Source organism: Siphateles boraxobius, unplaced genomic scaffold (assembly GCF_051911475.1).
Source record: "Siphateles boraxobius isolate OS27281-9 unplaced genomic scaffold, OSU_SipBor_1 35, whole genome shotgun sequence".
In the NCBI taxonomy this organism is placed as follows: domain Eukaryota; kingdom Metazoa; phylum Chordata; class Actinopteri; order Cypriniformes; family Leuciscidae; genus Siphateles; species Siphateles boraxobius.
In genome coordinates this window covers 2,905,191-2,930,816 of record NW_027508975.1, presented here as the reverse complement: position 1 = coordinate 2,930,816, position 25,626 = coordinate 2,905,191, and the positions used below count along the sequence as shown (strand labels likewise).

The following is a 25,626-nucleotide window of genomic DNA, read 5'->3' as shown; positions in this document are numbered from 1 at the left end:
ACGTCACAGCAAACGTAGCACTTCTTCCGGTTTTAAAAAAAAAAGTTGTCAAATCGTCGGCCATCTTGGTTGCTGTAAGAGCCTCAAATAAATTAAATATTACGACGAACCGGACTACACTACGATTTCACCGCCTAAAGTGAGTATACAAATTAAGCACTTTGCTGCGTTACTGTTCGCTTTCAATCTACCACTCAGTTTCGATAAAGCGGGTGTCGTTTTGAGCTCGTGGTCCAATAAAAGTTTTCATCCAATGGACGATTGTTTTGGAGGATGAACATAGGCGCCATTTCCCTCCTCGCTCTCTGAAGCGCTTATTGGTGGCTAGTGGAAGGGAATGGAGGCGGTCAGGAAACTGTTAGACATTAGTCGCCATTTTGGGTCTCTAGTGTAAGTGACTTCTATTGGCTCACTTGATCATTTTGAGACTAAATGGTGGCAGTTTCTTAACTACCAGAACCCCTAGAAACCTTGATTGGTGGAATCTAGTCCGAGGTTTGATTGGTCTGAAGGACAGATCCAAACGTAGTCTTTATTGGTTAGACTGTCTTTACACCGCTTTACAAATATTTTAGGAAAACTCGCTCAAAGCCTTCGAAACCATCATTATTTCACTTCTCCTAATTTGACGAGAGTCACAGTCGATGCGGCCTGCTAATGTAGCGAGCAATGTCTCCTACATTTATGCCGCTCTTTTAATAATCATTATCTGTCCATACAATCTTGTTGACTGTAGATATTTGGGGATGTAAATTACTCACAATTAGAATTAAATCGGTCATTATGGGTTTCATATATACTGATTGTGTGTATGGTTTCGTTTAGCATATCTCCCGGTAACTGTTAGCCTGCAAATGCTTTGTCGACTTCGTTAACGGAATATACAACTGTTATTGTGGCCATGTAACGTTACAGCATATTTCTATTTATCAGATGTTTAATTTAATTTTCTGTGTATGTGATTTATTCGTGATGGAATTTATTCCGTGTATTTTCATTTTGTAAAATGTGCCTCTGGCGTCATCGTATAGTGCAGATATGAATACCGTACGCTTCTACTTGTTTTTCTACTGAATGAGAATAGAAAAATAAAGTAAAATACGAACGCATTAATTATGATATTTAGCAATGGCTGTAATTTAAGACGTTAACTGACATGTTTTTAATGTACCAGGTTAAATGGAGGTCAATTTCGGTCTGGCACATTAACTCACTATTTACATTACAGGTTATTCATCGGTGAGCCTTTCAAGCAAAATTATTCCTTATTGACCTTGATTTTACAAGAACCATAATGGCATTCATGGCAACTGTTGCCATAATCTTTCAGCACTGTTGCTGTAAATAATTTACCTGCCTTCTAGATGTTTTTCAATAACAACAATGTGTAGTAAGGATTGTGCTGCTGCACTTTGAGTTGCTGCAATGGCTTTCATCTATACAGTGTGAAGTTTTGCCCACATTCTGATTTTCATCTCTCACATAATTAAAAGAGGCAAGACTGGTGAATTGGAGGATGTGTAGGCGAGTTTGCATGTGGGGGCATGAAGTTTCTGGAAATAAAGAGACCAGTAGGATGCTGTACAATTCAAAAGAACAGCAAGTTAAGGTGCGGTCACATTAGTAAAATTATTAAAAGTGTAGCGATGTGTGAAGCACAGCCTACAAAACTTTCAAACCAAGCAGCTTTCTGTCGGTCAAAGTAGCGAATTCACATGACCAATATTTGAAGCACAGAGGAGATCTTTTGCTCTCATGTGACATTCAATATTATGTGGATTCATATTGACTGTTACACACACTGAAAAACACCGTAAAAGCGACCATTGTCTTGTTGTTCTTTACCAATAGTCTTGTTTTTTAAGGAATAACCAATAGAAAATTGAAAAAATAAGTTATTGTTATAGAATTATAGTTGCATAGCTTGCATAATTTTTGGTCTCATGATGAGATTGTGCTGTATGGGTACACATAACCCGTCAGTCAACTTTATATTTATTTATGACACGACTAACGTCGAGTTTATGTTGAATGTGCTGCACTGCATGCATGTCCCTGCACTCAAATGAGACTGCAAGTCTGACCTGAGTGACTTTCCACTTTAAATCATGCGGCTATAGCATGCGGAATCCTCTTTGAGATCGCACTGGGCCAATCAGTGTTTGTGGGCTCATTTGCATCATCGCACGCCCAGCCACTGCGCTCCTCCGAGGGGCGGGCGTTAGAGACATTTAGTTTGACATTGTAAATAAGCAAGGGACAGTTGTTTGAGAAGTCAGTTGTTCAGTCCGGCTCCATCCAGCCACAGTAGAGAAGACGATCTGCAGGGGACAGATTTTCCGAGGCTCACTAATCGAGGCGATCATCCGCTCTCCCCGCGTCCTTTATTGAACTTTCTGCTGCTTTTGTCTTGTGTTTTTTTTCTCTCTCGTTCTTTTCGTTCCCTGACCCCTATCCTGCTGCTCAAGGTAACTTAAAACAGGAAGTTGAGTGTCTGTGAAAAGGGGCGGAGTTGAGAGGGTCAGCAGGGAGGAGGGGAATGACAGATGTTTCGGCCAATAGCGGCAGAGATCGACTCGGGCTCATTTGAAGAATCCACCAAGGGGGTGGGATCGTAAAGACAGGCGGGCTGAGAGTATCGTTTAGCAAGCTAGATTGATTACACTCGAGTGTTAAAGGGAAAGCAGTCAGGAGATTTTTGTTCCGACTTGTTCTACAGCTCCGCATTGCTCTCACACTTTTGTTTCTTTTCATCCTTCCCTTTTTCTTCACCTCTCCCTCACTTTCTTGCCTGTTTTTCCGGTCACTCGCAGAGCCAGGGGTCAGCTGAAAGACAAACAGTAGGGTTGCCAGGCAGAGGCCAACTCCAGGCTCCAGGCGGCTTCACGGGACTCGGACAGGGGAGGAATGGGAGGGGGTTGTGTGTTTAGGAAAGGGGGGAGGGGGGTGGCTGAAGAAGATGGGCTAGTTGAAGGGGGAGGGTTCGGGGGGAGGTGGGGGGGGGGGGGGGGGGAGGGGGAGTGTTGGTAGGTGATCGCACTCCCCTCAGCTCGGGGCTTTGAACACAGCGGCGGATCGCCTATCCCACACAGCCTTTTGTCTCCTCTTGGGACAGAGCCTGTGGAATAGAGACACTTATGGAGACTTTCGAGATGTCTTTCTCCGGCACAGCATATAAAGGGCATGGGGTAAGTATGACTTGCGACTGCAATCAGACACTAAAGCTCTCTCTCTCTCCCTCTCTCCCTCTCTCTCTCTCTCTCTCTCTCTCTCTCTCTCTCTCTCTCTGTCTCTCGCTGCAGTAATGGGATGCTTCCTCTGTCCTCCGCTGCGCTTTTCTCCTCCTCCTTTCGTCCTCTACTTTTCCTCTTGCTTGAAATCTGAGTGTACTTCTTTGTGTTTTCTCTCCTGTTCATTTTTAAGTCCTTAACCTGACTACTAATGTTTGACATGATGTAAACAATCACTAGCTGGTAATTTCACTGGTTTTGCATATACATAATTTTAACTTTCCAGCGTTGAACTGCACGCCGTACTTTTTGATCGCAGTTGACCTCTAAGTTCATCTTGTTCAGGTTTACTTCGGACTTTTTGAAGGTCCTGTGCTGTCGAGTATCTCCACTACATCTGTGATGGTTAGATACAGATAGAGATGATGGTCATGGCTGCATAGGACCGCTAGTCCCGTTTCACCTTTCAAGGCCCAGTTTCATGGCTTGTTTACACTCCCATGACAGTGAGAAAGAGCAGAAGCCAGTATGGATTGTGGTCTCTACGTGACCAGCATGGATTGGGGTTTATGTGGGGACTCTTCGCCCCCTTAGTTCATAATGTACAGATGGTTGTCCTCACATGATACCTTGTCACAGAATTCAAATCGGATTAAAGTCTCTTTCCCGCTTCTGCATTAGAAAGTTTCCATTAGTGATGGTATTATGGTCCTTTTGGGAAAAGGAGTTACTAAAAATAACTCTAGGTAGAGCCTTGACTGCTGTGTCTCAGCATGATGTGTTCGGTTTAGATTTGATCATTTTAGCTCCTTACTGCACCAGATTGCATAAATGTTCAAGGGTAAAATGTCACACCTGACTAACGTTTTTGCACATTCCCTCTCGTTCCCGGAGCTTTGCACTTTAGGTTGTTTTGAAATGTCAGTACAGAACCTTTGAAGTTTAGAGTTGGGTTTCTGGTGCTGGCGTCGGCACGTCGAAACACACCTTGCCGTTGCGGGCCTATCGGTGGATGAAGGTCACAGGAATGTGAGAGCGGCTCCCGCATTTGATCTGTCAGCAGAGAGAGTGTGAGACCAAGAGGACAGTGCATCCCTCAGAGGCGCACAGACAAGAGGGGGCCATTCACCATCACGCTTCTCTAGGGACGCCATCATTGCACACACTAGGGTCGCCAAGTTGCTGCAGTGAAAGTTGAAAAACCAGTCTCCGTTCTCTTTCTCTCTGTGCTATAGAATATCCCTCACTCTTTCTCTCTCCCTCCCCCTATACTTGCTTACTGCCAAATGACCTTGGGAGTTCAGGGACGGCTTCCTGGAGTCGACGCGAGGCCGAACCAAGGGGAACTTTGGAGTGATTGATCCGTGAGATCAGAGTGGCGTTATTGTCCAGCCCCTATATTTTTTGCTCCGAAAAAGAACCGCTATTTGTCGGTTAATTTGTAATACATTGCCGGGTACCTGGGTGCATTTTGTTGTGTCCGAGTCGATGATTAACCAGTAACCGCAGCAGGCTTTGTGTTTTTTATATTTATATCATCTGGCCTTTCTGAGTGAATGTTTGTGTAGTTTATAAATCCTTTAGAAATGTGACCTTTCTGTATGACAGAATGATCATAGAAAACATTTGGTCTGTGTGCTGTAATTTTAGTTAATTAGGCTGGTTTAAATTTAGGGACATGTAATACATAGTAAAAAGAGTTGTCAGTAAATACGTTTACATGTTATATGCATTTTTTTTTCTATAGTTGAGCAAAGCCTATCCAAGTAAACATGACACAAGGCATAATGCATTTTAAAAAATGCTGTCAATAAGTTATACATGTGCAGGTTTTTTACGTAGCTGAGCTTGGCTTATACATGACAATATGTGATTGATAATTTTTAATAAGAATTAAATCCACATCACAGTAGTCTGATACAATACATGCTGGGAAATGCCAAGAGGCAATCTTTTTACTTAGAAATTTCTATAATGGATGTTTTCAAAAACATATCACAAGGAATTATCAAAATTTTTTGATAAAATATTAAAAATAATAAAATCTTATGTAATGTTTGTTATAATGTGAGTTGGTTGTCAGTTGTTGTTTTTCATTACCTCTGTATGTTACTACTATTTGTTTCTTTTAAAATACATTGATCTTGCCATGAAAATAGACACAGATGCTGGTATGGCAATAGAAACAAATACATGCTGGGCGAAACCCAGACATTGTCGCATTATTGGTCGGAAACCTGACTGAAACTAGAGTTTGAAGTTCATTTAAATGTATTTAAAAGCTCTGAACTGTCATTCTAACACATCTTTCTCTTTCCATTATTTTCTTCACCTGTTCATGAGGGTTTTTTATGTTATTGTTTGCCCTCTGGAATGCCCCCATTTCAGATAAGATTGTATTTCTTCTGTGTGCATGCATTGTCTGGTATGCATGTCGTTTTGGTTTTCTTAAACCGTCTAGGGGAGGCATGCTTGAGATGAGGAATGTGAGCAAAAAATTTGATGAAAAATTCTTCTCGGTTCACGGGTTAAGTTTGATTTGGGTTTGTCAAACAAAAAAGCAGACTTTGAAATAAAGTCTATTGTTTTTTAGCTTTTCAAGTCCTGGCTGTTAAAATTAGGCTCACTCTAGAGGTGAGCTTCAATGTCTGACGTTAGCTTACATCTCAAGTCAACACAACGACTGGCATCCACAACCCTGGTATCGTCTTCTCCGCATAGCTGATCTGAATCTCTCCAGCACGAGGAAGAGATTGTTCTACATTTTTTCTGTCGCTTAAGATACAAGCCCAAACTATAGTATAAAAGGTAATTGTCCTGCCAGTGGTAACTTATTCTGTTGTGTTTGTCACTGCACGTTCTCCACTTATGACTCTCCTTCTTGTAGGCCTCAGGCCACACTTTCTCCAACCTTTAAATATCTGCCGCACAACCAGCTTAAGTCATCCTCTCATCAAGGGGGTTATTTGTGAAATCTCAAGTTTTTTGAGAACCGCTCATCCTTGATCACATTGAAATGTTTGAGCGTTCCTTTGCTGCAGTCCTTCTGCACGATGAAAGCCAGGCTGGCAGTGATGTTCTTGCTGATTCAGCATCTGTTAGCGGCATTGACTTTCTGAGACACAAAGAGTCAGCGGTCATTGCCGTCGAGGCAACCGAACAGATCAGGAGAAATCCAACACCACCGTTGCGTTCTGACTTGCTGAAGGACGATCGTGACTAAGAGTTGCACTGAGCTTAACCTGCCTTTTTATTTTCCGTCTACAAGTCTGAAGTTAGAATGAATTATATTGTGATGTAGTTCCATTAAGGTTGCAGATGGGACAATGACATGACACTTATTTATTTATTTATTTTTTACTTGCTTGTTTTATTTGTATCTTTAACATATGTAAAAATGCATTAAAAACAATTCATATATACAATTATTTGAATACACATCTATGATTAGCATGTTTTTAATTTTTGAATGAAAATTGTCAAAAATGTCAAGGTGTTACAAGTAATTGAGAAAACTCTAGAAATTAAAACCTTACCCAGGGCTTACTAAGTTTAACTGTTGCTTCATTGTATCAAGCTTGTCAATATTTTAAAACCTGAAAGGTCCTAACACTTAAAAAAAAATCTATTCTTTTTTATGGACAGTTATTTGTCATTTACCCAAGTCAATGGTAGTAGCCCCTTTTTTACTATTATTTTGCTTCAACACAATACAAAACATTCTAACCTCAAAAGAACAAGCTTTCTACTCACAATGCTAAGTCAGAGGTTTCGCTCTTCCCATCTCAGGTTGTGTGTCTCAATCTGGTTAAAAGAGTCAAAAATAGCTCCCACTCAAGCAGCTGGTCGAGGCGAGCTTTGATTTAACCTATTTATGTCTCCTTTAATGGAGTGTTATCTCATTTAATTTGCCTCACAATTTCCCTGGTCCGTGACAGTAATTGCCGCTGTTATCGCCTGCTAATTAGCCAGCTAGTTTTCTTAATGGTCTTATTTGAGAAGTTAAATTATCATTCGTTATCAGTCCGTCACTGGAACATCAGCACTCGCAGATGTACAGCGGAAGACCATCACAAGATTGACACCTGATGCAATTGCTTCTCAGCAGCAGAGCGGCCACTGGTGATTTTTTCTTGTTATATGTATGCTTAATAAATTTGATTGACGGTTGATGGCTTCAGTCAAGCCTGAAATGAGTCTGGAGCTTATTGACAGTGGAGTCACATGACTCATTGATTTGTATTGTGCTTGTCTAATGCCACTGATCATGATTGTTTTGAAGGCAAATAAAGACTGTGACACTAAACATAATTTTTATTTTGCGATCACATGGCGATCTTAACCATCCTAATTCTTAAAAGGAATAAGAGATAAAAGCAGGTCGCCGCTTATTGCCAGTGATCACGCACGTTTTACTGTGTTGCTCCTCCGTTTGACCTACATAGTGAGGCTGCTCGGCAGTCCGACTGCTCCCCCTCCATTAAGCCCTTGGCAGTTTGTCTTGTTATTGGATTATGGCTGAACTGCACGAGTCCGAGTACTTTTTTACTGCCTCGCTCCTGTGGCACCCCACCCTGCTATTTCAGGCTCTGTATTTTCTTCCAGAGAAAGAGAGAAATCCTTTGTAGCGTCCGTGGTAGCGCAAGCTCAGGCAGGCTGCCTGCAGAATTCCTCGCATGCCATAGTAACCTGCCAGCTTTGCTCCTCTTGCATTTTTGGTTTGTGTTAGTTTGTGTTTGGATTGTCTCCGTTGCGTCAGTGCCGAGCAGTACTGTCAGATCGACACGTTTGGTCCGGCTCCAAAGCTATTTGGGTATCCAGATGTGCACTCCAGGCTTCAGGTCACTGGCACTGGCACAGGACTTTGTTCTCCAGGTTTTTCACATATGGATTCCTGGCTTAGTTTACACACGCCTGAGTTAACCAATCACCCCATCATCAATTGCACCAGGCATTTTACTGTAGTGCTCACGGGCTATCACACAAAATTATTCAGACTTCTTCAACTCCAACTAAACAGTGTATAATGTGGTTTATTATCTCAAAGCTCAAAAAGCTCAATTAAGAGGCTTTTATGTGAATATTAACCCTGAATTTTTCTGTTTTCTCTCCCTTTTTATCTTTTAGAAGATCTGGAGATGTCGGCAGACTCGTTTGGAGCAGGCGGCAGCGATGCCCAGCAGAGCCTACAGACCTTTTGGCCCAGAGTGATGGAAGAGATCAGGAATCTTACCGTGGTATGGGTTTCTCCTAGCTTTTTTTTATCTGCTTTATTCGCAATCGCATACAGTATAAACACGGTCTCTTCCAACAAAAAAAAAGTCTTTATTGGAAAATTACAGGCAAGTTAGCCAACTATGTAGTACCTCAACAGGAGTCTACCTCTGTTTATTAATAGGTATTAATAATGTTATTGTGAGTTCTCCTCTAACGCACTCTCGCACTGTTTCAGAAGGATTTCCGTGTGCAAGAGCTTCCACTTGCTCGCATCAAGAAAATTATGAAACTGGATGAGGATGTGAAGGTAAGAGCAGGCGAGCTGAGTCAACACTAAGTTAAGTCTAAGCTGATGTCAGCACGCTTCCTGTCTTTCATTCTTGAGAAAGCAGCAGCCCAACGTTTGTCGGCTGTACATCAAATGGCCAGTTGCGTCAGTAATTAGTGGAGTTTGCTATGGCAAGCTTTACTATTACTCCGAATTAGAGTTTGAGGTTTGTTCAAATTCTTGGTCGTAAGTATTGATGTTCTGCATGTTTTGCACTCTTTGTTTTACAGACATGAATGATGCATCAAATCATGTAGCTTGAGGAGAGGTTTATTGCGTCTTAAGTAGGGGTTGTACTGACTAGTCGTCTTTAATGCTTAAAGCTTGACGTTGACTAGTTGCTGGCCATGGCCTATAGAGGACGAAACGGAATAAGAAATATTTTACGCTCCGTTTCCAAACAGTTAGTGACAAATAAATGCATACTCCAAGAGTGCTCCACATGAAATGTTTATGCCTGACCCTAATGATCAAAATTGGGTAAATGCACGTTTTAAACAGCTTATTGTACACGTAAGTTAATCGCCATTCTAAACTAATGTGTGCTGCATTGTAACACGCGCACAGCTCGCACATCGCATGTACACAGAATTCAATAACGCATAAATGTATTGCAACACTGTTCTGTGATTTTATCAGGAAAATAGCTTAGAACTGAAAGGTTCTAGCATATATTTCTCAGTAACTAAAACCCACAACTTCACTGTTAGTAGAGAGACACTGCCAGGAAGAATTAATTCACACGCAATTGCTCTCTCACTAATGCATTCCTATAAATGTAATCCTTACGGTGCTACTTTATCTCTATCTGATTTAGGATGAGCAGAAATCTGTGAGAAATATAACGACTCAAATACAAAAGAACTGATAAAAATAAACTGCTATGTAGGATCAATAGCTTTGTGTGCAGCCATATGCCATATCTGTGAACAAGAAAACCTGCGGTTGCGTCTCAGCTCGAGGACGATTCAGGCTTATTTGTTCATAATTGCATCATCAGGAACTAGTCGACGTCAACTCGACTTTCATCACATAAATGGTGACTTTAAAAATTCTGAAGTCGTTCAACCCCTAGTCTTAAGCGATCTGACTTGCCTGCCAAAATAAGACAGCCAAAAATATATATATATATTTCCCAGAGACTTTGATGGAGAGCTCCATTTCTAGGAACCCTTTGGGGTAGTTATAGAAATAAATATTAAATAGTTTTGGAGGGTCGTATTCAAACAGAAACAGTTATCTTTTTGGTGCATCATTACTTTAGGAGCTTTAATCCACCTAGAATGACCCAGCAGTCACCTAGAAACCATCAGAAGACACTAGCAACCATACATCAATATTTTAGAGACTTCTTAACAATGCTCTGGTAACCTCCCACATCACCCTAGCAAAGATGGGTTACAATTTTGGGTGTATTATTTGATTTTTTAGGCTTCAAATCAAAATTTGAATATATTTGTGGTCTTCTCCAAAAGCAAAGTTAATATTTTCAGTGGCTTTGGCTGCAGTGAGGCCCAATTTGAACTACTACAAAAGCAATAATCCCCTCTTTTCAGAGCACTTCATTGTGAGAAGAGAAATTATTTTATCCAACTGAGTCATCTGGCCATTTACTGTGAATCAGCCTGATATTGGGTATGATATAAACACTGAATAGTAGTATCACCAATATTTACTTTTCTTGCCAGATGCTTTAACAAAGCAACATGCAAATGAACAAAGTTTCAAGTACAAATAATAATTGCATGGCATCAATACTGTCGAAAGAGTGAGGTCATGTGGTGATGTGAGCCAAGAAGTAAGTGGTTGTAAGACACACTGATGCCCTTTTAGTTCAGTTTCATTGAGCGAGAGACATAAGAACGATTAGACATAAGAACTATTAGACATAAAGGTTGGTGTATTTGCTTAATAGTTTAACCCTCAATGTTTGTAATTAGCTGGTTTAACCTTAAAGAAGACAGACATCTGTTTCTTTCTCAGTTGTTCAGTGCAAAGTTTTTTTTATATATATATTTTGAGTGATGTTGGTGAGGCCACAGGACATGATCTTCCCACATAGCCTTAGCCGCGTGGGAAGCAGGCATCAGGTCAGGGTGATGTCCAGATGCTTAAAATAACCTGCAGCTTAGAGTGGGAAGAAAGAAAAGCCAAGGCAATTAAGAGCTCAGGAGCAGTGACATGGACAAGACCCTGGGTCAAGTCTTGATGCAGCCTATTTGGACACTGTGTGTCCACTTGTCTGAGGCCAGGCCGAAACATGGAGGGCACGGGTGTAGTGAGTGTCTGGATAGGATTGTATGTGTCGTTCTTTTAATCTCCCCTCTATTGATTTGCTTTGGTAACCTTCCGTAGATGATCAGTGCTGAGGCACCGGTGCTGTTTGCCAAAGCGGCACAGATCTTCATCACAGAGCTCACTCTCAGAGCCTGGATCCACACTGAGGACAACAAACGGCGTACACTTCAGGTCAGTCATGCCAGTTGAGTAAAAGCAGTCTCCTCTAAGACTTTTTTGTTTGTTTGTTTGTTCCTGTTTTGTTTTTTGGAAACGATAGAGAGAAGATTGTGGGTGGGATCATGAAATGACCCTGAGCTTGCTTCGAACGGGTCATCTCTGCAAAAGTGCCACTCTGTATTTCAGAGCACTACTCGCTAACCCATGTTTCCAATGGCCGTTATCTATAGTAGTTCAATTTCAATTCAATTTGCTTTTTTATATTTTTACCTTCCTTTTAGTGTGTAATTTTGCTGTTTTCTGCAAAGTTACAAAGCACAAAGTCACTCCAAAGGGAATATTCTTTATAGCAGTGCGCACTGTTTCTGAACTCCCTGAAACTCAAAAACAAGGCCTGATTGAGTTGCATTAGTAGTGTGTTGTCATCATATCCAAGAGACGCTGTTTTCTCCACCCTGTATCTAAGTGGGTTATGGTAAGGGGTGTGACCTTTACGAAACACGCTCAAAGAGGTTGACCTATCACAACACACTGATTCAGCCAACCAGAGCATGTTGGCTTTTCAGAAGAAAAGGGCTTTATAGATACAGGAACTAAACGGAGTGTTACTGACAGGCTGGGAAGAGAGGAGCTGCAACAATCTCAAATATGTGAAAAATAATGCGTTTTTTGAGCTATCAAGCATGAAAACCTATTCTAGTAGAGCCCAAAAACAAAATTAAGACTATATTAAAGGGCATAATAGGTCCTCTTTAAAGGAGTAGTTCACTTTTTTTTTTAAACTTTTGCTGATAATTTACTCACCCCCATGTCATCCAAGATGTCCATGTCTTTCTTTCTTCAGTCGAAAAGAAATTAAGATTTTTGATGAAAACATTCTAGGATTTTTCTCCATATAATGGACTTCATTGGGTACCAAACGGTCCAAGTTCCAAATGACAGTTTCAGTGCTGCTTCAAATGGCTTTAAACGACACCAGACGATGCATAAGGGTCTTATCTTGCGAAACGATAAATGAACGAATCTTTTTTCGAGTCATTTCGTTCATTGAATGAACGAAATGACTTGAAAAAAGATTCGTTCATTTTGATGAACAAGTTCGAACAGGAGAGTCACGAACGTGCATCACAGAAGAGAGCAAGGCGAGCATTTGTGCTTATAAAACTTAAACTTTTTTATTTATTTTTGAATTGACCGTTCATTTCGCAAGATAAGACCCTTATGCATCATCTGGTGTCGTTTAAAGCTGCACTGAAACTGTCATTTGGACCTGGACCGTTTGGTACCCAATGAAGTCCATTATATGGAGAAAAATCCAAGAATGTTTTCATCAAAAACCTTAATTTGCTTTTTGACTGAAGAAAGAAAGACATGGACATCTTGGATGAAATGGGGGTGAGTAAATTATCAGCAAAAGTTTTATAAAAAGATAACTACTGCTTTAAGACTAGCTCTGGTTATTTCCTGATCCCACCCGCCATTTCCCCATTTTGTTTCCTGTCTCCTTCACCATCTTTGTCCAAAAAAAAATAAAAATCTTATTATTAAGAGTCAGTGACATTGTCAATCACTTTTCTGATGTTTTCTTTCAAATAGAGTGAAATGTCAGTACTTGCAGTCATTAGAATGCATAAATACATATATAAAGTGTAATGTCAGGATTAGTTCACATTTACTGTTGTTCATTGAATTTTCAATGTCATTTCAATAGTGATCTGTGCCGTCATGTAAGGGCAAAACATTTCCCCACTCAGATTTCGCTTTTTCAAGTTGATCACTCAAATTCTCTGAAAGCTGCTTGGTGTGGAAGTGAGTTATGTTTGAGCTGTGCTTTATACATCGCTACACTATTGACAATCAACCGATTTTATTTGGGATTTTTTTTTTGACCTGTGAAATCTCGCTGAAATTTCGCTAATGCAATCACACCTATAGCCAGCTCCTAGTATTTTCTTCACGTAAATAAGTCCAAACCATTACGGCAAAGTAAAAAAAACTTTCCTCCTAATGCTGCATGTGCTGGAGTCGTGACACAGCTTGTCCGTTTATGGGAAGAGCCCACCACACAAGCACCCCAGGGCTTATCTCTGTTCCACTGTAGCGTAGAGTCTAAAAGTACATCTCCCATGATCCACTTACTTTTTATTAACTCATTATGCCTAACTTGGATTTTAAATGGTGCCCTGTTGAACCCTTGGTTGTGTTGATAATAATAATATCTATAAACCCAAATAAGTTCAAATGTGAAATCAACAGATTCAAGTTAGCTATTAAACAGAATATGTTACACAGGAAGTAAACATGAATGTGAATGAATGTAAAGTTAATAGTCTGCAATATAGCAACCCGTGTCATCCGACGTGGTGTTCGGCAACAGGTTTTGTCACTGAACAAAGCTGTAATGACTGTTAGAGCGTCTCTTTAATATGCAGATTGTATTAGCGCTCCTCCTGTGAGCTTGCAGCTGGCCCACAGTTCCATTGTGAAGGCATCATGCCAATCTGTGTCGCCACGACAACATTCGTCAATGGAACAACTGCATGGATGTGACCCTTCACCACCAGATATTAATCATGGGGCTAAAAATAGCTTCTGATCTGGGGGGTGACAATGGGTGGTCTTTGCAGCCAATATCCTGTGGAAAATACCGCTAGTAGGCAGTCTGGGGTGAGATGGTGTCACTGTTCACAAGAACGATTGATGAAGCCAGTCTGTTATATGTTATGTTATATTCAAATCACTGAGCGTCATCCTTTTTGAGAATGCCTCCATTCCTGTGAGCATTTGTTACATGTGGTTTTAGTCTTTCGTTTTGACTCTCTGGTCTTATTTTCTGTTTTCCAGAGGAATGACATCGCCATGGCCATCACTAAGTTTGACCAGTTTGACTTCCTCATTGATATCGTCCCACGGGATGACCTCAAGCCTCCAAAACGACAGGTGCGGAAAAGAGAGAAGCTTCAAGCTGTCAAAATTGACCGGCGTCTACAATGTTCTTTTTATATTCTTCAGCGTCTATGAAGAGAAGAGTGTGCTGTGTTGTGTTTGGCAGCCTGGGGGCGCTGTAAACATCCTTGACTGGAAGCTGGGTGTAGGGTTTGTGAAGGCTTTCAGTCGGATGTTTGCAGCGCTCTGCTTCGCCTATCTCTGCACAACCAGATGTCAAAGTTATTCATTTCTTCTGTTTATTTTATGAATGTGGCCATAGCACCATGGGCCTGACTAAAAAAACAACCATGTGTGGTTATGTGCCACAGCACTGGCAGTAGAACAATGATTGGCAGGGTGAGAAATTCATCTTTTTGCCCACCAGTCACTCAGAAGCTTTACCAACTATTCTTGTTAGTTGAAACAACTCAGTACATGAAATTTAGGAAAAGTACATTAGTATTCTCTTTAAAAGAAATTGTACTTTTTATTGACAATGTAGATTATTTTCCAGTCACACTCTAAGCACGTCCCTCAAATGCTTCTATTGACCGCATTAGCGACATAATGCCACTGAACATCTGAACTGACTTTCAAGGTTTATATAAAATATAAATTCATTTCTCTTCTAGTTAAAGCTAGTTTATAAATATAAACTAATACATTGTTTGTATGCATGTATATATTTGGATGTAACTCCTGAACATCATGGAAGTACACTGGTCAAAATGTGTTAGATTCCTGGATTCTCAAATAATTTGAGTGTCTTTTCATCGGACAAAGGTTTTGTTTATAAAGTCAACAAAACATTTTAAATTGAAATGTCTTTCTAGTAACAAAACAGAAACGCATACAAGTAACTCGAAATACCACAGGGAGAAGAAACAACTGACATTCAGCACATATAGAAGGAAGCAATATATCCAATGATCCAAGCCCTCCTAGCTCAGCCAAACCAGTCTTTGTTCGACCTGAGGGCCATAAAGGTCCTACTGTGTTTGTGTGTGGGACCAGGTGTGTAAACATCCTACACTCTCAGCTGTGACATCATCAAGCTGGGAGAGGGATGTTTACCCTCTTTGTCACAAATAGATCTTCAGGAATGCATGGGGAGAAAATATAAAGATACTTAGTGCAAACGTTTGAGTATTCCTACTGTTTGTGTGTCAGAATAGCACAGCTGATAACCTGCCATTATGCTGCGGTTGAGTATGGGAGTTCATGCCTCAGACTGCAGCTAAAGGTCTTGTTTCTGTCCAGCTAGAAGATTGCATTACTCGCTCTTGCTTTGCCTATAAGTTATTTATCCTTCTCCTGCCTCTAGTGTTACAGAGCTAAAATAATTTATGGAGATGTAACCTGCAGATAGGCCTTGTTATGAACTCTTGATTTCATGTGTGTGTTTATGGGATTGTGTATGTTCTCTTGCATTTGTGACGATCCTGCTGAAGTGTTCTTCAACATAAGATGTGAATTTCTCTATAAACGTGCCTGTGTGTAGGAGGAAGTGCGTCAGTCTGTCGCCCCGACTGAGCCGGTCCAGTATTACTTCACTCTGGCGCAGCAGCCCAGTGCAGTGCAGGTCCAAGGTCAGCAGCAAGGCCAACAGGTGTCCGCTCCCACCGCCACCACACTACAGCCCGGGCAGATTATCATCGCTCAACCCCAGCAGGGCCAGGTAATCCCCGCTCACTTTCCACAAACCCAAGGACGTAGTGCGTATATGGATTCTAGCCCCAAACAATGAGCTTTGAGACCCGTTCACACGGGAAAGATAAATATAACAATAACTGTAATAGTGTCCACACCAATAGACAATAACATTCTTTTTATTATAAGTATGTAGTTTAAGTATGTGTGCATTTATGTAGTCTGCTACTTTTATAGAGATTTAGGAAAGATGGCAAGTTCAAATACTTGTTTCTCTGAAAAACAGTGATACAGCCTTGAATCACAGACTTGAAATGTGTATTTCGGGTTGGAAAGTTTTGCTTATTTTTTGGTCTATGTGATCCTGCCCACTGTCAATTTACCTAATAGTATTTCGACACCCCAGGTTGACAGTTTGGCAGAAAACACAGCTTATTTCAGCCATGGAAGCCAACAAATGAACTGGGTCAGAGATCACAGATTCTACCTGACCTAAAGGAAAAAGCATCTGCAATAAAACATTGCAAATGTATTCATTAGCTGATTAACTTAAAGTGTAAGGTTCATCACTTTCCATTGTCAATTGTGCTCGTTCCTGTTGTGTTTCCTCAATCTGGCCAACGTGTGAGTGTCGAGTCTGAGGAGGAGTTTGCGGAGGAAACAACTCTTGGGGAAATATTTTGAATTTGGATTGCAGTACCGCTCGCTGTCAATATTACATATTGCACCTGTAAACATGTGAGCTCTTTAATCTTGATAAACAATATTGTTTTTCTGTGTCATTATTGTTATGGTTGTGTGGACTTCCCTATTCTCATAGAATTAGAGCGATTTTTATAAACTTTATAGTTATTGTCTTTGGTGTGAATGGGCCTTAAGAGATAGTTCACCCAGAACTTAAAATTTTGCCATAATTTACTCCCCCTCAAGCTGTTCTAAACCTGCATTCATTTCTGTGTTGTGCTGAACACAAAAGAAAATATTTTGAAGAATGTTGGTAACCAAACAGTTTTTGGTCCCCATTGACTTTCTTATTCTATACTATATAAGTCAATGGGTACCAGCAACTGTTTGGTTACCAACATTCTTCAAAATATCTTCCTGTAAGTTCAACAGAAGAAAGAACTTGAGGGTGAATAAATAATGACAATTTCCTTTTTCGGGTGAACTATAAGTTTAAGGCTACCCTACTACATAGCAAAAAACAGTTTGTAAATAAAAAGATTAGTAACTCCGAATTCACAATATTTATTAAACAATAGGCGAAAAATACCAAGCTGACTTTCCTATTTCCTGTGAGTTTCTATAGTGTGGCCCATGAGGCCACGGTAGAGTATTTGTAATGCTGGTAGATCACATGACAATGACAGTATAGTGAATATAGTATGTTCGCATTACATTCATACCATTTTAGCAGTCGCAAAGTAATCAACAAATTTACTCATAAATTGATGGCTCATCTTGCATGACACAGCAAATGGCAATCCATGATTTATGGCTATTATATAACTAAAGCCTTTTGACTATTTAAAAGAAATGGACTACTCTTTCGCTATGTCCCACCCAAACTTCCTGTTGCAAAAGGAAATATTTCAATGGAGGAAAGAGAACTGGTGTCTAGAGGTTTGGAGAACTTTTTTTGCCCTTGCAATTACCCTAGTGTATATTACACTATGGTCTGGTGGACAAAAGCCTGAAACTTTATCGTACGTACACTCGAGCCCCGATTACTCTGATCAGCCCATTACAGGATAATTTTAAACATGATTGGTGAAGATTGAAAGCCCAGAGGTATCATTCACACGTTGCTATCAGGTGAATGTTAGAGAGTCAAGTCAGTCTCTCATTTTGTTAACTTTTACTAATTTAATTCCAACGGTGTGAAGGTGCTCTTTCTCACTTTCTTGCTATTTTTTTGCCTTTGGTGGATGGATCAGTGCTGCTTCAGCAAGCTGCAGTTTGCTGACCTGTCAGATTTGGGCAAAGTTGTGCTGCAGTCACCTTTAAGAGCGCTCTGCAAAAATATGTACAGTGGGGTTCAGAATGTCAGACCACACTGAAAATGAGATTCAAAATATAACCTGGAAATTTAGATTTTGAAAAAATTAAAACAAGTATTTTTCTTGATTTTGACATTCCTAAGTTTGTAGACGATTTCTAGGTCTATAATCAAATAAGAAAATTTGTGACATTGTTCATGTGAACTGTTTTGTACAGGGTACATTAATACATTAAACTTTATATTCATCAAATAATCCTGAAAAATGTATCGCTGTTTCCACAAAAATATAAGATTTTTAAAGGATGATTCTGGAAATTCAGCTTTACACCTCTGGAATAAATTACATTTTAAACTATATTCAAATAGAAAGCAGTTATTAAATGTATAATATTATATGTATATAAATATTAAATGTAATAATATTTCACAATATTAGTGTTCTAACTGTATTTTTGATCAAATAAATGCAGTCTTGGTGAGCAGAAGAAATTTCTTTGAAGTCAAGTCAATTCACCTTCATTTATAAAGCGCTTTTAACAGTATGGATTGTTTCAAAGCAGCTTTACAGTGATAATAGAAATTACCGTAACAGATTGTTTAGGCTTTACCACAGCTCTAGGATAAAGTTATTGTCCAACTAAAGTTAGTTTTGATTGATTCACTTCCGTTGCGAAGATCATTAGTTATTAACAGTTCTAGCAGAAAAACACGCCCTTAACGCGCTGTGGCCGCCCATCCGCATAAAACAGTGTCTGGTGTCTCGAGAACGCACTCCCTGAAATAGGTTTGAAGGTGCAAATGATTATCCGTTATCTCTGCGCAAACCTCTAAAACGCAAATCCGTGAAAACGCAGACGGCACGCACATGCACATCACGTGTCCAGTCAATAGGTTATGGGCGTTAGAATCTATATGTGCGCAGGCGTGTAGTCCTTCCCAAATCCACCCTCAACAAACTACTTTTCTGGCCTTAAAAATTTATAATACCGAATTTTTTGTTGCGTCTGCGTAGCCATGTGAACCGGAATTATCCCGACAACGTTTTATCTGTACAGAGGTAAAGGGATGGAGGCCTTCACAGGGGAGAGACTATTTGACACTTCAGGACTGAGTTGTCGTCGTGTCCAGGCGCTGGTCCTTGATCAGATCTGCATAACTGCGGTAAAACCTCGGGATAAAAAGAGAGACTAATATTAGCGTAGACGCCATCCTTCTTATCATGTACCAGGATTTATGGGAAGTGTGCCTGGTTCCGGCTGATCTAAACTATGCAGCCTAACATTGAATTATAGAAGTCTATAATGTGTTGTGTATGCTTGGCCAAAGAGACGTGTTTTTAGTCTAGATTTGAACTGACAGAGTGTGTCTGCTTCCCGGACAATGTTAGGAAGATTGTTCCAAAGTTTTGGTGCTAAATAGGAAAAGGATCTACCGCCAGAATTTGATTTGATATTCTAGGTATTATCACCTGGCCGGAATTTTGAGATCGCAAAAGACGTAAAGGACTATAATGCGTTAAGAGCTCGCTCAAGTACTGGAAAGCTAAACCATTTAGTGCTTTGTAAGTAATCAGCAATATTTAAAAATGTATACAGTGTTTAATAGGGAGCCAATACAGAACCGGGCTAATATGGTTGTACTTCCTGGTTCTGGTAAGAACTCTAGCTGCTGCATTTTGGACCAGCTGTAATTTGTTTATTAAGTGTGCAGGGCAACCACCAAGTAGAGCATTACAATAATCTAGCCTTGATGTCATGAACGCATGAACTAATTGTTTTACATTTTTTATTGAGAGCATATGATGTAATTTAGATATATTTTTAAGATGAAAAAATGTGGTTTTACAGATACTAGTCACGTGACTTTCAAATGAAAGATTGGTATCAAAGAGCACACCCAGGTTCCCAACTGACGACGAAGACTTGACAGAGCATTCATCAAGTGTTAGACAGTATTCTAGGTTATTACGTGGGGACGTTTTTTGTCCAATAATTATAATCTCTGTTTTTTCAGAATTAAGTAGTAGGACATTGCTAGTCATCCAGTTTTTTATATGCATTCCGTTAATTTTGTGGAATGGTAAGTTTCGTCAGGGCATGAAGAAATATAGAGCTGAGTATCATTAGCATAACAGTGAATGCCATGCTTCCTAATGATATCTCCTAAGGGTAGCATGTACAGAGTGAACAGCAATGGTCCTAGTGCTGAACCTTGTGGTACACCATACTGAACTTTGAAAAACATTGTATATCTACATATACAGGTATATCTACATAGGAAATAAAAAAAAGATTATGGAAAAACAGTGGTGTAGAGAATTAATGCACATGAAAAAAGGTAACCACATGTTTATTGAACGATTGACAAAACATTTGTCAGACTGTGACCTCTTCCTTCATGCGCTCTGTTCAAGCTCACTTGTTTACCCTTTAAGTAAAATGTATTGTTACTGGGGTTTTATCTTCATACCTGAGGACAGAGTCAGTTCAGCTCCATCTCACTGTCTGCTCACTGCTTTGTGCCGCTATATGCTTTCATTTCCACAAATGCAAAACTTTCATAAACTGTCATTGAATTTTACAGCAGAGCTGTCACTCATCTGCTGTACAGACGGCTTCATCTTCACTCTGCTTTAGTAAATGCCTGTTCACACCACATCTGAAACTATAGAATAACACAGTGTCTGTCTTATTTTCACAGCAATTTTTCACACTTAAATTATTCACACTAAAACCAATTGTAAATAATAACTATTTATTAAATTGTAAATAATAATAATTATTATTTATAAAGAAAATATTGCAGTGCGACATTTCAGGGTTAGTGTGTTAATTTTATTTAATTAAAAAAGCCTTATGCATGTTTTTATGCCATCCCAAAAATGTGGATATGCTGTGAACATGCCTTTAAAGTCTGTTCATACTACATGTGATGCATCACGCTTTAATTTCTCCACACTATTTGTGGATTCTCAGTGCACTGCCTTTTTTGTTGCTTTTGTATGTGATGTTTGAGTATGCGCTTTGCATGTGCTTGCTTGTTGTTCACTATCTCTTTTTGGCATTATTTCCTCGTCTTCCTCAGGTATTGCAGGGAACCACCATGCAGCAGCTACAGCAGGTGCAAGTTGCTCAATCACAGGCGACCCCTATCACGGTAAACACCTCCAACCCTTAAAAATGGCTCCTTTTGCCCCAAAAAGGAGCTTTTTAGGGCTTTTTGTCACGATGATTAAATAAGAACTACATTTCAAAGCACAATTCAATAGTAAAAATTTCCCAGTTTGAGTACTATATCGCGTACTATACATTAAACAATGCACTATATAGAATCAGATGTATGGTAATACAGTGCTACTGCCTGACGGTTAGTTTATAGTTTATATCATGTAATAGAGGGGTGACGTCAAAACCCGGAAGACTTATTCTCCACTGGTTTCCTCGATTTTCCTATGGGGTTTTATATAATTGGGGGTTTTCAATTTTTGAGTAAAAAAGGTCTGTGATAAACATAAATTGACGCTACTTGAATGTTTTGTCCTAAAGCGTAAACTGCACATACTCACACCCCAAATGTTCTTATCTAGTCACTTATTAGAAACATACTTTATTTTTAAATGAAAGTAACTTCAAAATTTGCATTTTCGATATGGGTGTAATTTATGTTGTAGTGTTTTTTTGATTTGAGCTTCACTCTTGTGGTTACTGTAAGTGAAATTTCAAAAGGAGCCTTGTACCATTTTGCAATGAAAAAAACAGTTATTATATATAAAAACACTACGGACATTAAGTGTTCAATCTTCAAGCATCTTACATTTTACATTTATTCATTTAGCTGACGCTTTTATCCAAAGCGACTTACAATCGCTATATTTCAGAGGTCGCACGCCTCTGGAGCAACTAGGGGTTAAGTGTCTTGCTCGGGGACACATTGGTGTCTCGCAGTGGATTCGAACCCGGGTCTCTCACACCAAAGGCATCTTTCCCTTCGCTAAAAAACGCTCTTGCTTTGAAGCCAGTAAAAACATTTTTTTTTAAAGAAATTAATTCTTTTATTCAGCAAAGATGCATTAAATTGATCAGAATTGTCAGAAAATACATTTTTAATGTTACAAAAGATTTCTGTTTCAAAACTCCTTTAAAAACGTGTTTCCACAAACATAATAATTCAGATAATAATCAGAAATGTTTCTTGAGCGGCAAACCAGCATATTAGAATGATTTCTGAAGGATCATGTGACACTGAAGACTGGAGTAATGATGCTGAAAATTCACCTTTGCATCACAAGAATATAATATATTCTTTCTTATAATATATTAAAATGGAAAACTGTTCTTTGAATTGTAATAATAGTTCACAGTATTAATGTTAATACTGTTTTTGATCGAATAAGTGTAGCTTTGGTGAGCATAAGAGACTTAGGACTTATTTCAAAACAAAAATGTAAACCCAAACTGTTGAACGGTAGTGTTTCTGATATAATAGATTCGCTAAGTGGATAATTAAAGGCTAAAGTCGCCATGTTCTTCCAAAACAAAAAGAGAAGCAGATATTATTCACACGGCCAAATCTGCAATTCAAATGCCCTCTATTTGATGCTACATGAGTTCACTGCACGTCTCAGGCCAGATGAAGTTGTGCTGCTTAGTAAATTGCTCTGGCCTATCGGGTGTCAGTTCCTGAAGAGGAGAGATCATCTGTCACACCTCAGCAGTCCACACACAGGTTTCTCCGCTCGACGGTCACAGTCTTGCATCTCTCCCCTTTGCTCAACACGTCTTTAGTTTCACTTTCTTTTGGAGGCTTTCCAAGCCCACAGGGCAGTGTTAGGTGTGAGCTGTCATGCTAATGCTAGCTCGTCTGTTCCAGTGTACATGCTGAAAGAGACTTGGTGCCAGGATGAAACGCAACTTGCATGTGAGTTTAAAGCCGCAGTCCCACCCTCATGGCTTTCCTCCTTCGTCTTTCAGAGTGCTCCTGTGACCATGCAGGTGGGCGAGGGCCAGCAGGTGCAGATCGTGCAGGCCACCTCGCAGGGACAGGCGCAGGCGGCACAGTCGGGTGGGCAGACCATGCAGGTCATGCAGCAGATCATCACCAACACGGGAGAGATCCAGCAGATCCCAGTAAGAACTGATGAGAAATAACACAAACCTTTTTAGTTTGTGATTTAGAGTTTGGTTTATAGATAGGTAATGGGGATTGTAGCATAACCCTTAGTTGGAGGTAATGATAGTGCCCCCTTGTGGTGTCCTGCAGGTGCAGCTCAACACCGGCCAGCTGCAGTATATTCGCTTGGCTCAGCCCGTCTCAGGAACACAGGTTGTTCAAGGACAAATACAGACACTTGCAACAAACGCTCAGCAGGTAAAGCATGAAACCTTTAAATAATCACATGCGTACCTTAAAAATGGTTTACAGTGTCAACTGGAGTGTTCATAAAAGCTTTTTTAAAAAGTCATTGTTTTTGCTGTTTTGTGACCCTAATGGCACAGAAGTCACACACTTTATCTTTAAGCAGATGTGCATTTCACATATTTCCTTCATTTGATGAATGCAATGGAAATGATGACTGTGATCTTGTTCTTTAGATTACACAGACGGAAGTACAACAGGGTCAGCAACAGTTCAACCAGTTTACTGATGGGCAGGTAATGACTTTTTTGACGTTTTAAGGCTTTATAAATGCATTTATTTGATCGAAATACAGTAAAAACAGTAATAATGTGAAATATTATTAAAATTTAAAATAACTTTATTTAGAAAAATTTTAAAAATGCAATTCATTCCTCTGATCAAAGCTGAATTTTGCTGCACAAGAAACATTTCTGATTATTATCAATGCTGAAAGTTTTTTTGCAGGATTTTTTGATGAATAGAATTTATATTGAATTTATTTGAAATAGGAATCGTTTGTAACATTATATATGTCTTTACTCTCACTTTTGATAAATCTAATGCATTCTTGCACAATAGAAGAATTAATTTATAGAAATATATATAATCTTAGCATTAAAATATAAAAATGCATATATATTATAATAAATAAATTTAGAATATTATTGTAATATCGGATAATAAATATATATATATATATATATATATATATATATATATATATATATATATATATATATAATTATTATAATAATAATTTTTTTCAGAGCTTGACATTACTTTTTTTGCTCACCACCAGTCACTGTGGCTAGTGGTTTTTCAAAGTTACTGGCCACAATTTTGACATCGATACCATGGGTAAAATCTGTCATATAGATATTTTTAATAATAATATTATCTCTTTAATATTAATATTATAGTTTGGCAGCAGATTTGACTGCTGTCACCTTAAGACCTGACGCACGAATCCATTATACTGTTACACATGCATTTTCTTTCTCAACTGTTTACGTTCACTTAAAACAGAAGTGACTGTGTTTACGTGAATACTAGCTAAAACTAGCCATTTTTACATTTATTTTGTGTGTATTTGTCTGTTTATGCACAATAATCAGCAACAATTAACTTAAGGTGGCTTATGTGCGACCACTTTAGGTGCGAGTTTATTATTTCAGAAGCCTTTTTTAAAGACAACAAATGATAAATGTATATTATGTATATAATTTCAACCCGCCAAAGTGGCTAGTAGGATTTGGTGGGTATTAATGTCAAGCCCTGTATATAATAAAAAATACATTATTCTATTATTATTCGGTAATTTATATATATATCCATTATTTTGAGTTACTGCAGTTGTCCGAGTTCAGTAACATGGATCCCTCTTTGTGTATGTGTGGCTCTACAACAGCTGTATCAGATCCAGCAGGTGACGATGCCGGCGGGACAGGAGTTGACCCAGCCCATGTTCATTCAGTCCACCAGTCAGACGAGCGACGGGCAGGTCAACACACAGGTCAGCGCAGACTGAGGCCGTTCATCCCGACACCCTCAACCGGAGCTCAAACGCACACCAACATCCTTCCACCTCCCTTCATCTCATGCCATATTCTGATCAAGTTCTCCGTTTAATTCAGCAGTCGAATAATAAACTTTACATTTAATCTTCATTACTTACCGTCCAAATGACCTGTTTTGCTGTTTTGTTAAAGTGTGGGTCTCTTTAATACAGTACTGAGTAATGGAAGGATCAGTGTGTAGTGGCAGAGATTTGCTTTCTGCCATATGAATTTCAACTATATGTCTTCTGCAATATGGCGAAAGTATGAACCCACTGTCTTCCTTTCAGTATAGGTAGAATATGTCCTTGTTTCATAGTTTAATGTGAATGTGGGTAGAGATTATGCTTTCAGATGTGTTCAGTGATAGTGGCTTGTGAAACTGGAGCAGGAGGGCACTTCTCAGCTGTACAGTGGAAAATATCAACCTTTTTTGTTTGTGTTTTTAAGCCCTCATTCATTTTGACAGATCATGCCATTTCGTGATGTGTAGAGTTTGAAACTTGATGATAAAAAGCCATAATCTACACATTCTGTATCTCTGTAGTTTAACTATAGTAATTGTATTAGTTCAGTTGTAGTATCTTGTATAGTTTTGAAATTTGATAACACTGTATTTGTTAAAGGGCTTCTTATTGTTGGGGTTTCTACATGCGAATGGTCCTCTTCGTGTGAATGTGTGCAGGTAATTGATGTGCTTTCCTTTTGTTTTTTTCTGAAACCGATTTGAAGAGACTTGTTCTGCCCCTTGCAATCGAACTGCTCCACTGTTACCTACTTGATAAAACAACAGCTTAAGTAAATTAAAAAAAACTTTTTTATAAACTGTTTTAATACCAACTCTTCTTTCTTTTTTTATTG

At 39.2% G+C, this 25,626-nt stretch overlaps 1 protein-coding gene across 12 annotated transcripts; it reads left to right on the top strand.

Annotated features, from left to right (window-relative positions):
- The first annotated feature begins 28 nt into the window (after nt 1–28).
- Nucleotides 29–25,605, top strand: nfyc (nuclear transcription factor Y, gamma). 12 transcript variants are annotated; one of them, XM_077195958.1, is made up of 11 exons: nt 39–139; nt 8,358–8,467; nt 8,686–8,754; nt 11,131–11,244; nt 14,077–14,172; nt 15,662–15,838; nt 20,897–20,968; nt 22,783–22,938; nt 23,072–23,179; nt 23,404–23,463; nt 24,618–25,605. In XM_077195958.1, the coding sequence occupies exons 2-11, from the start codon at nt 8,369–8,371 to the stop codon at nt 24,735–24,737; spliced, it is 1,071 nt and encodes a 356-aa protein (XP_077052073.1). In that variant the 5' UTR covers nt 39–139; nt 8,358–8,368; the 3' UTR covers nt 24,738–25,605. The 12 variants fall into 12 exon arrangements, with proteins under 12 accessions (XP_077052080.1, XP_077052076.1, XP_077052073.1 ...); XM_077195955.1 differs by having other exon boundaries at nt 24,615–25,605; XM_077195953.1 differs by having other exon boundaries at nt 8,683–8,754; nt 24,615–25,605.
- The last annotated feature ends 21 nt before the right edge of the window (nt 25,606–25,626 follow it).